The sequence below is a fragment of the Notothenia rossii genome (genome assembly GCF_949606895.1).
Source record: "Notothenia rossii genome assembly, chromosome: 4".
In the NCBI taxonomy this organism is placed as follows: Eukaryota; Metazoa; Chordata; class Actinopteri; order Perciformes; family Nototheniidae; genus Notothenia; species Notothenia rossii.
The window spans coordinates 96,127,826-96,142,519 of NC_136902.1; the positions used below are offsets into that span (position 1 = coordinate 96,127,826).

The 14,694-nt window shown below is 43.2% G+C and overlaps 1 protein-coding gene across 2 annotated transcripts in view; it reads left to right on the plus strand.

Moving 5' to 3' along the window:
- Positions 1-5,455, plus strand: part of clrn1 (clarin 1) — a gene marked incomplete at its 3' end in the record, with an annotated part of 5,744 nt that extends 289 nt beyond the window's left edge. The window contains exons 1-3 of one of the 2 annotated variants that reach the window (XM_079677142.1): positions 1-662; positions 2,107-2,301; positions 5,193-5,455. The exon at positions 1-662 is cut by the window's left edge and continues 289 nt beyond it. In XM_079677142.1, the coding sequence (XP_079533268.1) occupies positions 335-662; positions 2,107-2,301; positions 5,193-5,455 (786 nt within the window). In that variant the 5' untranslated portion in view covers positions 1-334. The remainder of the gene's footprint in view (positions 663-2,106; positions 2,302-5,192) is intronic. The other variant, XM_079677143.1, reaches the window with a different exon arrangement.
- Positions 5,456-14,694: the final 9,239 nt, after the last annotated feature.

The window sequence follows — 14,694 nt, forward strand, 5'->3', positions numbered from 1 at the left end:
AGCTGTAGTTATCAGAGCCTCTCAGTCTGAGCTGTAGTTATCAGAGTCTCTCAGAAACCTCCTCCTGATATCAGGACATCAGAGACACGTTCAGACTGAAAACTGCGTCTCGTTAAAACTAAACTTAGCCCCGACACAGGATTGGCTCTAAGAGAAGCTAGTGCATTCTTCTGGTTGGTTCACAGACATGTGGACCTGCTTCGTTTCTTTGTGGTTTATGCACTTCTTGTCTCTGGATCAAAGCCTCAGCTGAAGGTAATGTGATGTAATAAACACCAGGGGGCGCTTCCACACAAGGAGTGTATCCTCTCTCTCTCTTTCTCTCTCTCTCAGGATGCCCTCCCTGCAGCAGACGCTCCTGTTCTCTCTCTATCTCTCTCTCCCCCTCTCTCTCTCTTTCTCGCTCAGGATGCCCTCCCTGCAGCAGACGCTCCTGTTCTCTCTCTCGGGGGTCCTGGCCCTCTCATCAGGCCTCCTCTCAGCGGTGGTCTCAGGTCTCCCCCTCTGGGTGGGGGGGTCGGTGCTGTGCCTCACGGGGGCCGAGCTGGTGAACGCCTCGGGGCCCGAGCTGGAGAAGTTCAGGGGGGAGCTGAGCTATGGCCTGCTGGGGGGGAGGAGGGTGAGGCAGTGTGGGCTGGGGGGCCGCGCCTCCTCCTTCAACTGTGAGTACTAATATATATATACTTTATATATACATGTAGAGGAGGCTGGGGGGCCGCGCCTCTAAACTGTGAGTACTAATATATTGATATATGTACTTACACTTTATATTATATGCAGAGTATATGTGAGCATCTCCTCCTGGGAACCGAGGGTCTCATTGTGTGACTCCCTGTTTGTTGTCACCTGTGTGCGGCCCACCTGTGTGCGGCCCACCTGTGTGCGGCTCACCTGTGCGCGGCTCACCCGTCTCTCATTAATCATTTAAAGTGTTTCTGACTCTTCAATAATTCATCTCTAACAGATCCTCCTGCTGCCTCCTCACACACAGCTTTATATGCCTAACACGTTGTGACAAGTAGTTCTTGTTATATATAATACAGGATGAAGTACTCTACATAATACATAATACACAGTGAAGTATTTAATATTATATATACATATAGCCGTTTGTTTTCAGGGACAGTATGAAGAGTTTCTGTGACGCCAAGTCTCATTACTGAGAGCAGCCGGCGGAAATAACTGCTGTTACTGCTCCACTGCACACACACACACACACACACACACACACACACACACACACACACACACACACACACACACACACACACACACACACACACACACACACACACACACACACACACACACACACACACACACACACACACACACACACACACACACACACACACACACACACACACACACACACACACACACACACACACACACACACACACACACAGACACACAGACACACACACACACACACACACACACAGACACACAGACACACACACACACACACACACAGACACAACGACACACAGACACACAAACAGACACACACACACACACACACACACACACACACACACACACACACAGACACACACACACACACACACACACACACAGACACACACACACACACACACACACACACACACACACACACACACAGAAATATTTCCTCTGATCTGGAATGCCGTGGAACACACAGTACACACAGTGCTGCAGTACTCCTCATGCTTTGCATTGAGATGTTTGGGGTCTTTTATTTCATGAATTCAAAGTTCCCTCGCTCTCAGTTTTGAGTTTCTCGTGGTTGGTATGAGGTTTGATATTTGTTCCATTGTTTGTGTTCGATGGAAGATAATGTTGGGATTTTAATTCATAAGCATTAAGTCTGACGTTCCCTCGTGTTTACTATCGAGTTCCCTGGCGTTAGGGTTTGAGTTTAAGTTAAGATTATGTTCCTTTTCCCTCTTTTCCTGGTATTAAATGTTGTGTTCCCCAGCGTTAAGTTTCAAGTGTCCTTGTGTAAGTTTTTAAGTTCCTGGTGTTAAGTTCCCTAAAGACACATTGGTTCCCTCACGTTAAGGTTCTGTGTGAGTTGAACTGGGTTCTGTGTGGATGTCCATGACTCGTCTCTCCTCACAGTGTCTGTCCTCCCAGTCTTCCCAGAGCTGCTGAGCGCCATCCCAGTGGGCCTCCACGTCAGCGTCCTCTTCTTCTGTGGTGTGGTGGTCCTCTTCTCCTCCGTGGCCTCCGGCTTCTTCTTCTTCAACGCCTTCGGACGGCCCTACGAGACGCTGCAAGGCCCTCTGGGACTTTACCTGTGGACCGCCATCAGCTGTGAGACATTAAAATCACCTGATATCACTGCTTAGACACTTCCTGTTCACAGATATCTGCAGGTAGTGATCAGCTGCTCCCTTTGAGGCGCAGGAAGTGGTTACTGAGGTAAAGAAGCTGATAATGGCCGCTATTAGAGAAACACAGTCCGGGGGGGGGGGAAAGGAACTGAGACTCCCAGACAAGAAGCTGCTGTCTGAGGGGATATCAAGCTTAATGTGAGGGAACATAGTGCCAAGTTCAAGGTGATACCTCCACGAGGCCCGGGGCTGCAGGTGGCGATGGATCAATCATAGCAACACTATTTGAAAGAACGTGTGCTTAAAAAGGGTGGGGAACATTTCATTTTTCATTCCATTTTTTTTTCACACCACTGAAACCGTGGGTTGGATGCATGACAGAGTTCAAGTAACAGCCCCCAGTGCCCTTGCATTGTGGAGATATGACCATTTCAAATACCTGAGCTCCTGCAGTTAGGTATTTGAAAAGTACAAGGTCATATTTCAAAGATGCCAGGGGCTACATGCATGTCACTTTGAATTGGTCACCTGTGAGGCCTCTTCTATCACTACACCAAATGTCATGCAAATCAGAAGAACTTTATATTTGACCTGTTTTTCAGAAATGAGTTTGAAAAGGTCAGAAATTCAAAGGTTCTACAATCATCTCCAAAATCGACACACTCAATCCACGGGCTGGAGGCATGACACAGTTCAAGTCTCAGCTTCCTGGCCCATTGCAATGCTGATATGGCCACTTACAAATACCTGAGACAGAGCAGTAATGTATTTGAAGTGGACACGGAAATGTATATTTCCTAAGTGTGTTCATGGGGTCAACAGGTGAGCATGGCCCCAAACTGTGTGGGTGTGATCCAAAGGGCCCCAAACTGTGTGGGTGTGATCCAAAGGGCCCCAAACTGTGTGGGTGTGATCCAAAGGCCTGACGTGTCCCTGTACCAAATTTGAAGGCCCTGTAAGACCAATACAAATTTGACATTGTCCAAATGTCTCCATTTTCCCACCAATTAATCATCAGGTAGTCTCCATGGCTCAGTCCGAGTATCAGCTCCCTGAGTCGATGCATCGCCGAGATACGGTACCGTACATTTAAAATACCCGAGATCCTGCAGTAATGTATTTGAAGCTTAAAATGTGTAATTTAAAATGATTTGAGATCTTAGAGTCGTAAAGGTGACTTCCTGTGTGCAGGTGTGAGATGTTAGAGTAGTAAAGGTGACTTCCTGTGTGCAGGTGTGTGATGTTAGAGTAGTAAAGGTGACTTCCTGTGTGCAGGTGTGAGATGTTAGAGTAGTAAAGGTGACTTCCTGTGTGCAGGTGTGAGATGTTAGGGTCGTAAAGGTGACTTCCTGTGTGCAGGTGTGAGATGTTAGAGTAGTAAAGGTAACTTCCTGTGTGCAGGTGTGAGATGTTAGAGTAGTAAAGGTGACTTCCTGTGTGCAGGTGTGTGATGTTAGAGTAGTAAAGGTGACTTCCTGTGTGCAGGTGTGTGATGTTAGAGTAGTAAAGGTGACTTCCTGTGTGCAGGTGTGAGATGTTAGAGTAGTAAAGGTGACTTCCTGTGTGCAGGTGTGAGATGTTAGAGTAGTAAAGGTGACTTCCTGTGTGCAGGTGTGAGATCTTAGAGTAGTAAAGGTGACTTCCTGTGTGCAGGTGTGAGATGTTAGAGTAGTAAAGGTGACTTCCTGTGTGCAGGTGTGAGATGTTAGAGTAGTAAAGGTGACTTCCTGTGTGCAGGTGTGAGATGTTAGAGTAGTAAAGGTGACTTCCTGTGTGCAGGTGTGAGATCTTAGAGTAGTAAAGGTGACTTCCTGTGTGCAGGTGTGAGATGTTAGAGTAGTAAAGGTGACTTCCTGTGTGCAGGTGTGTGATCTTAGAGTCGTAAAGGTGACTTCCTGTGTGCAGGTGTGAGATCTTAGAGTAGTAAAGGTGACTTCCTGTGTGCAGGTGTGAGATCTTAGAGTAGTAAAGGTGACTTCCTGTGTGCAGGTGTGAGATGTTAGAGTAGTAAAGGTGACTTCCTGTGTGCAGGTGTGAGATGTTAGAGTAGTAAAGGTGACTTCCTGTGTGCAGGTGTGAGATCTTAGAGTAGTAAAGGTGACTTCCTGTCTGCAGGTGTGAGATGTTAGAGTAGTAAAGGTGACTTCCTGTGTGCAGGTGTGAGATCTTAGAGTAGTAAAGGTGACTTCCTGTGTGCAGGTGTGAGATGTTAGAGTAGTAAAGGTGACTTCCTGTGTGCAGGTGTGAGATGTTAGAGTAGTAAAGGTGACTTCCTGTGTGCAGGTGTGAGATGTTAGAGTAGTAAAGGTGACTTCCTGTGTGCAGGTGTGAGATGTTAGAGTAGTAAAGGTGACTTCCTGTGTGCAGGTGTGAGATGTTAGAGTAGTAAAGGTGACTTCCTGTGTGCAGGTGTGAGATGTTAGAGTAGTAAAGGTGACTTCCTGTGTGCAGGTGTGAGATGTTAGAGTCGTAAAGGTGACTTCCTGTGTGCAGGTGTGAGATCTTAGAGTCGTAAAGGTAACTTCCTGTGTGCAGGTGTGTGATGTTAGAGTAGTAAAGGTGACTTCCTGTGTGCAGGTGTGAGATGTTAGAGTAGTAAAGGTGACTTCCTGTGTGCAGGTGTGTGATGTTAGAGTAGTAAAGGTGACTTCCTGTGTGCAGGTGTGAGATCTTAGAGTAGTAAAGGTGACTTCCTGTGTGCAGGTGTGTGATGTTAGAGTAGTAAAGGTGACTTCCTGTGTGCAGGTGTGAGATCTTAGAGTAGTAAAGGTGACTTCCTGTCTGCAGGTGTGAGATGTTAGAGTAGTAAAGGTGACTTCCTGTGTGCAGGTGTGAGATGTTAGAGTAGTAAAGGTGACTTCCTGTGTGCAGGTGTGAGCAGCTGTCTGGTGATGATCCTCTTTGCCTCGGAGGTGAGTTTGAACCACCTGTCGGACCGGATCGTTAACTTTAACGAGGCGAGCTTCGTGTACCGGACGCACAGCGAGAGATTTGGACGCTGCTTCTGGCTCTTCTTCCTCGTCTTCCTGCTGCACGCCGTCAACTTCCTGTTGATCCGCCTGACGGGTGTGCAGTTCCCCTTCAGGGGCAAAGAGAGCGAGCTGAGCGGGGGGGCGGCCGACCTCATGTACTGATGGGGGGGGGGCGGCGACCTCATGTACTGATGGGGGGGGGGTGACCTCATGTACTGATGGGGGGGGGCGACCTCATGTACTGATGGAGAGGGCGACCTCATGTACTGATGGAGGGGGTGACCTCATGTACTGATGGGGGGGAGGAGCCTATTAGGGACAAAAGACTGATGACAAGAAGACACATCGGCCATTTTTACAGAAACCCATTTTGTGTCAGATTGTGATGCTAATGCTAATGCTAACAGACAGAGGTAGTGAAATCTAATCTGGTAGAAAATATGTTATTTTAAACTCTTTTAAAATTTAAAATGTGTTTTATCTGCAATTTATAAACTGTATTAACTTGAATAACAATGAGTTTTGTATTTAATACAGATGTAATATATTTTATTTAGCATACTTTTCACTATTTACTGTTTAGTAAACGTAATGTTTTTTATATTAAAATGTTCTGTTACTCTGGTGGTGAATAATAAACTGAAATAACTTATCATCTGAGTGTTTATTCTGACGGTGAGAGCAGAGCGTGTGAACATCTCAAAGCTACAAAGAATACCCATTTATAGATTTCTAAATAAGAACTTTAAAATTGTTGGAATATTTCAGAAAGAAAAAAATTACAAGAAAAGAAATTCAACATTTTTACTTTGACTGACAATAACCCCCCCGTCATGATATAGCGATGTACGTACACACACACACACACACACACACACACACACACACACACACACACACACACACACACACACACACACACACACACACTCACACTCACACTCTCACTCTCACTCTCACTCTCACTCTCACTCTCACTCTCACTCTCACACACACACACACACGTTCTCACTCCCAACCCATCACATGTTGACGGACGGTCAGGGCCCCTCCCCGTCACTCTATTACGCACAGGGTACTCCTTGAGAGTCAGTGTTCAACGGGCAGGGCGTCCCATTGACTTGCATAGAGCTCCCTGAACGTTGGTAATAGAGGAGTTGGGATCGAGGCGAAATGCTCTCCGCAGATCCATTCTCACAGCGTTTATCAACCTTTTTCTGACTCAATATCAAGCCACACTTATTGTTTTTACTTCTTTATTTTAATTGAATAATTTCGGACTTTTGTTGCCGTCAGTTATGGGGAGAGTAGGGGCTCAGAAAACTGAAATCTGTATTGTTTCATTGTTTTTTCCTTCTAATTTTGTATTAATTTCTAAACCACACACTGTTATCTACTCAATAATAACACATAATTATCCTTGTGTTTATTTATTTGTTTGATTAATAAACACATGTTGGATTCCGTCAGGACCGAGGGTCGGAGGGCTCATAGAAGTTGCTTTAGAGAATTTAGGCTTGTTTGAGACGCGTTGCGGCTCGCCTCGAAAGTAGACGAGAATAGCCGATCGCAGCCGGGGGAGGTCTCAAAAAGCTCGCCTGAAGCCGGACAGCTCCGAGTCAGCTTCTTCTTCTTCTTCTTCTTCTTCTTCTTCTTCTTCTTCTTCTTCTTCTTCTTCTTCTTCTTCTTCTTCTTCTTCTTCTCTCGGTTTTTTGGCGGATTGCAAACCACTTTAAGGTGCATACCGCCACCTCCAGAGTCGGCTTGACTCGGTTTGCATTTATAAAGAATGCACACATGTGTTTAATCGTTAATGTCAGATATGTACTAAGTAAATACATTTGTTCCTGCTCAAGATTAGATTCAACTCTATTGTTATTGCACAGATTACAGGTACTGAGACAACGAAATGCAGTTTAGCTTCTAACCAGGAGTGCAACAAGCAGTAAAGTGAAAAGTAATGTACACAATCTACAGAATAAAATATACAATGAAGTGAATGATGAATAAACAGTGAGGGGTATGAATACACTAGATACACACAGCAGCCTGAGAGCAGTATGAACAGTGTGTATGAATACAGTAGATACACACAGCAGCCTGTGAGCAGTATGAACAGTGTGTATGAATACACTAGATACACACAGCAGCCTGAGAGCAGTATAAACAGTGTGTATGAATACACTAGATACACACAGCAGCCTGTGAGCAGTATGAACAGTGTGTATGAATACACTAGATACACACAGCAGCCTGAGAGCAGTATGAACAGTTTGTATGAATACACTAGATACACACAGCAGCCTGAGAGCAGTATGAACAGTGTGTATGAATACACTAGATATACACAGCAGCCTGAGAGCAGTATGAACAGTGTGTATGAATACACTAGATACACACAGCAGCCTGTGAGCAGTATGAACAGTGTGTATGAATACACTAGATACACACAGCAGCCTGAGAGCAGTATGAACAGTGTGTATGAATACACTAGATACACACAGCAGCATGTAAGCAGTATGAACAGTGTGTATGAATACACTAGATACACACAGCAGCCTGAGAGCAGTATGAACAGTGTGTATGAATACACTAGATACACACAGCAGCCTGAGAGCAGTATGAACAGTGTGTATGAATACACTAGATACACACAGCAGCCTGTGAGCAGTATGAACAGTGTGTATGAATACACTAGATACACACAGCAGCCTGTGAGCAGTATGAACAGTATGTATGAATACACTAGATACACACAGCAGCCTGAGAGCAGTATGAACAGTGTGTATGAATACACTAGATACACACAGCAGCCTGAGAGCAGTATGAACAGTATGTATGAATACACTAGATACACACAGCAGCCTGAGAGCAGTATGAACAGTGTGTATGAATACACTAGATACACACAGCAGCCTGAGAGCAGTATGAACAGTGTGTATGAATACACTAGATACACACAGCAGCCTGAGAGCAGTATGAACAGTGTGTATGAATACACTAGATACACACAGCAGCCTGTGAGCAGTATGAACAGTGTGTATGAATACACTAGATACACACAGCAGCCTGTGAGCAGTATGAACAGTATGTATGAATACACTAGATACACACAGCAGCCTGAGAGCAGTATGAACAGTGTGTATGAATACACTAGATACACACAGCAGCATGTGAGCAGTATGAACAGTGTGTATGAATACACTAGATACACACAGCAGCTGTGAGCAGTATGAACAGTGTGTATGAATACACTAGATACACACAGCAGCCTGTGAGCAGTATGAACAGTGTGTATGAATACACTAGATACACACAGCAGCCTGAGAGCAGTATGAACAGTGTGTATGAATACACTAGATACAGACAGCAGCATGTGAGCAGTATGAACAGTGTGTATGAATACACTAGATACACACAGCAGCCTGAGAGCAGTATGAACAGTGTGTATGAATACACTAGATACACACAGCAGCCTGAGAGCAGTATGAACAGTGTGTATGAATACACTAGATACACACAGCAGCCTGTGAGCAGTATAAACAGTGTGTATGAATACACTAGATACACACAGCAGCCTGAGAGCAGTATGAACAGTGTGTATGAATACACTAGATACACACAGCAGCCTGAGAGCAGTATGAACAGTGTGTATGAATACACTAGATACACACAGCAGCCTGTGAGCAGTATGAACAACTACTCTGTATAATTGTTCTGTAGTTATTGTAGCTAAAACGGCGATTTCTGAGAGATTTTAAAATCTCAGATCTGCTCTAGTCCAGCAGCTGTAACTCAGGTCTCAGTGAGTCACGCCCCTCAAGTGTGCATTCCAAGAGGTTGGAAGACTCTGCTGATTGCGTGAAGTGCATAACGCTTCCCAGTCGAAAAACATTTTAAATAGCGCATTTCAAATCAGAATAACTGAGTGTGCATCCAGACTCGGTGAGGATACTATCGATACTGACTCAGCAATCACTGTAAGTTATATTCTTGTTTAAATAGACTTCTCTGTTTCATTTATTCTACTCTGTATAATTGTTCTGTAGTTATTGTAGCTAAAACGGCGATTTCTGAGAGATTTTAAAATCTCAGATCTGCTCTAGTCCAGCAGCTGTAACTCAGGTCTCAGTGAGTCACGCCCCTCAAGTGTGCATTCCAAGAGGTTGGAAGACTCTGCTGATTGCGTGAAGTGCATAACGCTTCCCAGTCGAAAAACATTTTAAATAGCGCATTTCAAATCAGAATAACTGAGTGTGCATCCAGACTCGGTGAGGATACTATCGATACTGACTCAGCAATCACTGTAAGTTATATTCTTGTTTAAATAGACTTCTCTGTTTCATTTATTCTACTCTGTATAATTGTTCTGTAGTTATTGTAGCTAAAACGGCGATTTCTGAGAGATTTTAAAATCTCAGATCTGCTCTAGTCCAGCAGCTGTAACTCAGGTCTCAGTGAGTCACGCCCCTCAAGTGTGCATTCCAAGAGGTTGGAAGACTCTGCTGATTGCGTGAAGTGCATAACGCTTCCCAGTCGAAAAACATTTTAAATAGCGCATTTCAAATCAGAATAACTGAGTGTGCATCCAGACTCGGTGAGGATACTATCGATACTGACTCAGCAATCACTGTAAGTTATATTCTTGTTTAAATAGACTTCTCTGTTTCATTTATTCTACTCTGTATAATTGTTCTGTAGTTATTGTAGCTAAAACGGCGATTTCTGAGAGATTTTAAAATCTCAGATCTGCTCTAGTCCAGCAGCTGTAACTCAGGTCTCAGTGAGTCACGCCCCTCAAGTGTGCATTCCAAGAGGTTGGAAGACTCTGCTGATTGCGTGAAGTGCATAACGCTTCCCAGTCGAAAAACATTTTAAATAGCGCATTTCAAATCAGAATAACTGAGTGTGCATCCAGACTCGGTGAGGATACTATCGATACTGACTCAGCAATCACTGTAAGTTATATTCTTGTTTAAATAGACTTCTCTGTTTCATTTATTCTACTCTGTATAATTGTTCTGTAGTTATTGTAGCTAAAACGGCGATTTCTGAGAGATTTTAAAATCTCAGATCTGCTCTAGTCCAGCAGCTGTAACTCAGGTCTCAGTGAGTCACGCCCCTCAAGTGTGCATTCCAAGAGGTTGGAAGACTCTGCTGATTGCGTGAAGTGCATAACGCTTCCCAGTCGAAAAACATTTTAAATAGCGCATTTCAAATCAGAATAACTGAGTGTGCATCCAGACTCGGTGAGGATACTATCGATACTGACTCAGCAATCACTGTAAGTTATATTCTTGTTTAAATAGACTTCTCTGTTTCATTTATTCTACTCTGTATAATTGTTCTGTAGTTATTGTAGCTAAAACGGCGATTTCTGAGAGATTTTAAAATCTCAGATCTGCTCTAGTCCAGCAGCTGTAACTCAGGTCTCAGTGAGTCACGCCCCTCAAGTGTGCATTCCAAGAGGTTGGAAGACTCTGCTGATTGCGTGAAGTGCATAACGCTTCCCAGTCGAAAAACATTTTAAATAGCGCATTTCAAATCAGAATAACTGAGTGTGCATCCAGACTCGGTGAGGATACTATCGATACTGACTCAGCAATCACTGTAAGTTATATTGTTGTTTAAATAGACTTCTCTGTTTCATTTATTCTACTCTGTATAATTGTTCTGTAGTTATTGTAGCTAAAACGGCGATTTCTGAGAGATTTTAAAATCTCAGATCTGCTCTAGTCCAGCAGCTGTAACTCAGGTCTCAGTGAGTCACGCCCCTCAAGTGTGCATTCCAAGAGGTTGGAAGACTCTGCTGATTGCGTGAAGTGCATAACGCTTCCCAGTCGAAAAACATTTTAAATAGCGCATTTCAAATCAGAATAACTGAGTGTGCATCCAGACTCGGTGAGGATACTATCGATACTGACTCAGCAATCACTGTAAGTTATATTCTTGTTAAAATAGACTTCTCTGTTTCATTTATTCTACTCTGTATAATTGTTCTGTAGTTATTGTAGCTAAAACGGCGATTTCTGAGAGATTTTAAAATCTCAGATCTGCTCTAGTCCAGCAGCTGTAACTCAGGTCTCAGTGAGTCACGCCCCTCAAGTGTGCATTCCAAGAGGTTGGAAGACTCTGCTGATTGCGTGAAGTGCATAACGCTTCCCAGTCGAAAAACATTTTAAATAGCGCATTTCAAATCAGAATAACTGAGTGTGCATCCAGACTCGGTGAGGATACTATCGATACTGACTCAGCAATCACTGTAAGTTATATTCTTGTTTAAATAGACTTCTCTGTTTCATTTATTCTACTCTGTATAATTGTTCTGTAGTTATTGTAGCTAAAACGGCGATTTCTGAGAGATTTTAAAATCTCAGATCTGCTCTAGTCCAGCAGCTGTAACTCAGGTCTCAGTGAGTCACGCCCCTCAAGTGTGCATTCCAAGAGGTTGGAAGACTCTGCTGATTGCGTGAAGTGCATAACGCTTCCCAGCCGAAAAACATTTTAAATAGCGCATTTCAAATCAGAATAACTGAGTGTGCATCCAGACTCGGTGAGGATACTATCGATACTGACTCAGCAATCACTGTAAGTTATATTCTTGTTTAAATAGACTTCTCTGTTTCATTTATTCTACTCTGTATAATTGTTCTGTAGTTATTGTAGCTAAAACGGCGATTTCTGAGAGATTTTAAAATCTCAGATCTGCTCTAGTCCAGCAGCTGTAACTCAGGTCTCAGTGAGTCACGCCCCTCAAGTGTGCATTCCAAGAGGTTGGAAGACTCTGCTGATTGCGTGAAGTGCATAACGCTTCCCAGTCGAAAAACATTTTAAATAGCGCATTTCAAATCAGAATAACTGAGTGTGCATCCAGACTCGGTGAGGATACTATCGATACTGACTCAGCAATCACTGTAAGTTATATTCTTGTTTAAATAGACTTCTCTGTTTCATTTATTCTACTCTGTATAATTGTTCTGTAGTTATTGTAGCTAAAACGGCGATTTCTGAGAGATTTTAAAATCTCAGATCTGCTCTAGTCCAGCAGCTGTAACTCAGGTCTCAGTGAGTCACGCCCCTCAAGTGTGCATTCCAAGAGGTTGGAAGACTCTGCTGATTGCGTGAAGTGCATAACGCTTCCCAGTCGAAAAACATTTTAAATAGCGCATTTCAAATCAGAATAACTGAGTGTGCATCCAGACTCGGTGAGGATACTATCGATACTGACTCAGCAATCACTGTAAGTTATATTCTTGTTTAAATAGACTTCTCTGTTTCATTTATTCTACTCTGTATAATTGTTCTGTAGTTATTGTAGCTAAAACGGCGATTTCTGAGAGATTTTAAAATCTCAGATCTGCTCTAGTCCAGCAGCTGTAACTCAGGTCTCAGTGAGTCACGCCCCTCAAGTGTGCATTCCAAGAGGTTGGAAGACTCTGCTGATTGCGTGAAGTGCATAACGCTTCCCAGTCGAAAAACATTTTAAATAGCGCATTTCAAATCAGAATAACTGAGTGTGCATCCAGACTCGGTGAGGATACTATCGATACTGACTCAGCAATCACTGTAAGTTATATTCTTGTTTAAATAGACTTCTCTGTTTCATTTATTCTACTCTGTATAATTGTTCTGTAGTTATTGTAGCTAAAACGGCGATTTCTGAGAGATTTTAAAATCTCAGATCTGCTCTAGTCCAGCAGCTGTAACTCAGGTCTCAGTGAGTCACGCCCCTCAAGTGTGCATTCCAAGAGGTTGGAAGACTCTGCTGATTGCGTGAAGTGCATAACGCTTCCCAGCCGAAAAACATTTTAAATAGCGCATTTCAAATCAGAATAACTGAGTGTGCATCCAGACTCGGTGAGGATACTATCGATACTGACTCAGCAATCACTGTAAGTTATATTCTTGTTTAAATAGACTTCTCTGTTTCATTTATTCTACTCTGTATAATTGTTCTGTAGTTATTGTAGCTAAAACGGCGATTTCTGAGAGATTTTAAAATCTCAGATCTGCTCTAGTCCAGCAGCTGTAACTCAGGTCTCAGTGAGTCACGCCCCTCAAGTGTGCATTCCAAGAGGTTGGAAGACTCTGCTGATTGCGTGAAGTGCATAACGCCTCCCAGCCGAAAAACATTTTAAATAGCGCATTTCAAATCAGAATAACTGAGCGTGCATCCAGACTCGGTGAGGATACTATCGATACTGACTCAGCAATCACTGTAAGTTATATTCTTGTTTAAATAGACTTCTCTGTTTCATTTATTCTACTCTGTATAATTGTTCTGTAGTTATTGTAGCTAAAACGGCGATTTCTGAGAGATTTTAAAATCTCAGATCTGCTCTAGTCCAGCAGCTGTAACTCAGGTCTCAGTGAGTCACGCCCCTCAAGTGTGCATTCCAAGAGGTTGGAAGACTCTGCTGATTGCGTGAAGTGCATAACGCTTCCCAGTCGAAAAACATTTTAAATAGCGCATTTCAAATCAGAATAACTGAGTGTGCATCCAGACTCGGTGAGGATACTATCGATACTGACTCAGCAATCACTGTAAGTTATATTCTTGTTTAAATAGACTTCTCTGTTTCATTTATTCTACTCTGTATAATTGTTCTGTAGTTATTGTAGCTAAAACGGCGATTTCTGAGAGATTTTAAAATCTCAGATCTGCTCTAGTCCAGCAGCTGTAACTCAGGTCTCAGTGAGTCACGCCCCTCAAGTGTGCATTCCAAGAGGTTGGAAGACTCTGCTGATTGCGTGAAGTGCATAACGCTTCCCAGTCGAAAAACATTTTAAATAGCGCATTTCAAATCAGAATAACTGAGTGTGCATCCAGACTCGGTGAGGATACTATCGATACTGACTCAGCAATCACTGTAAGTTATATTCTTGTTTAAATAGACTTCTCTGTTTCATTTATTCTACTCTGTATAATTGTTCTGTAGTTATTGTAGCTAAAACGGCGATTTCTGAGAGATTTTAAAATCTCAGATCTGCTCTAGTCCAGCAGCTGTAACTCAGGTCTCAGTGAGTCACGCCCCTCAAGTGTGCATTCCAAGAGGTTGGAAGACTCTGCTGATTGCGTGAAGTGCATAACGCCTCCCAGCCGAAAAACATTTTAAATAGCGCATTTCAAATCAGAATAACTGAGCGTGCATCCAGACTCGGTGAGGATACTATCGATACTGACTCAGCAATCACTGTAAGTTATATTCTTGTTTAAATAGACTTCTCTGTTTCATTTATTCTACTCTGTATAATTGTTCTGTAGTTATTGTAGCTAAAACGGCGATTTCTGAGAGATTTTAAAATCTCAGATCTGCTCTAGTCCAGCAGCTGTAACTCAGGTCTCAGTGAGTCACGCCCCTCAAGTGTGCATTCCAAGAGGTTGGAAGACTCTGCTGATT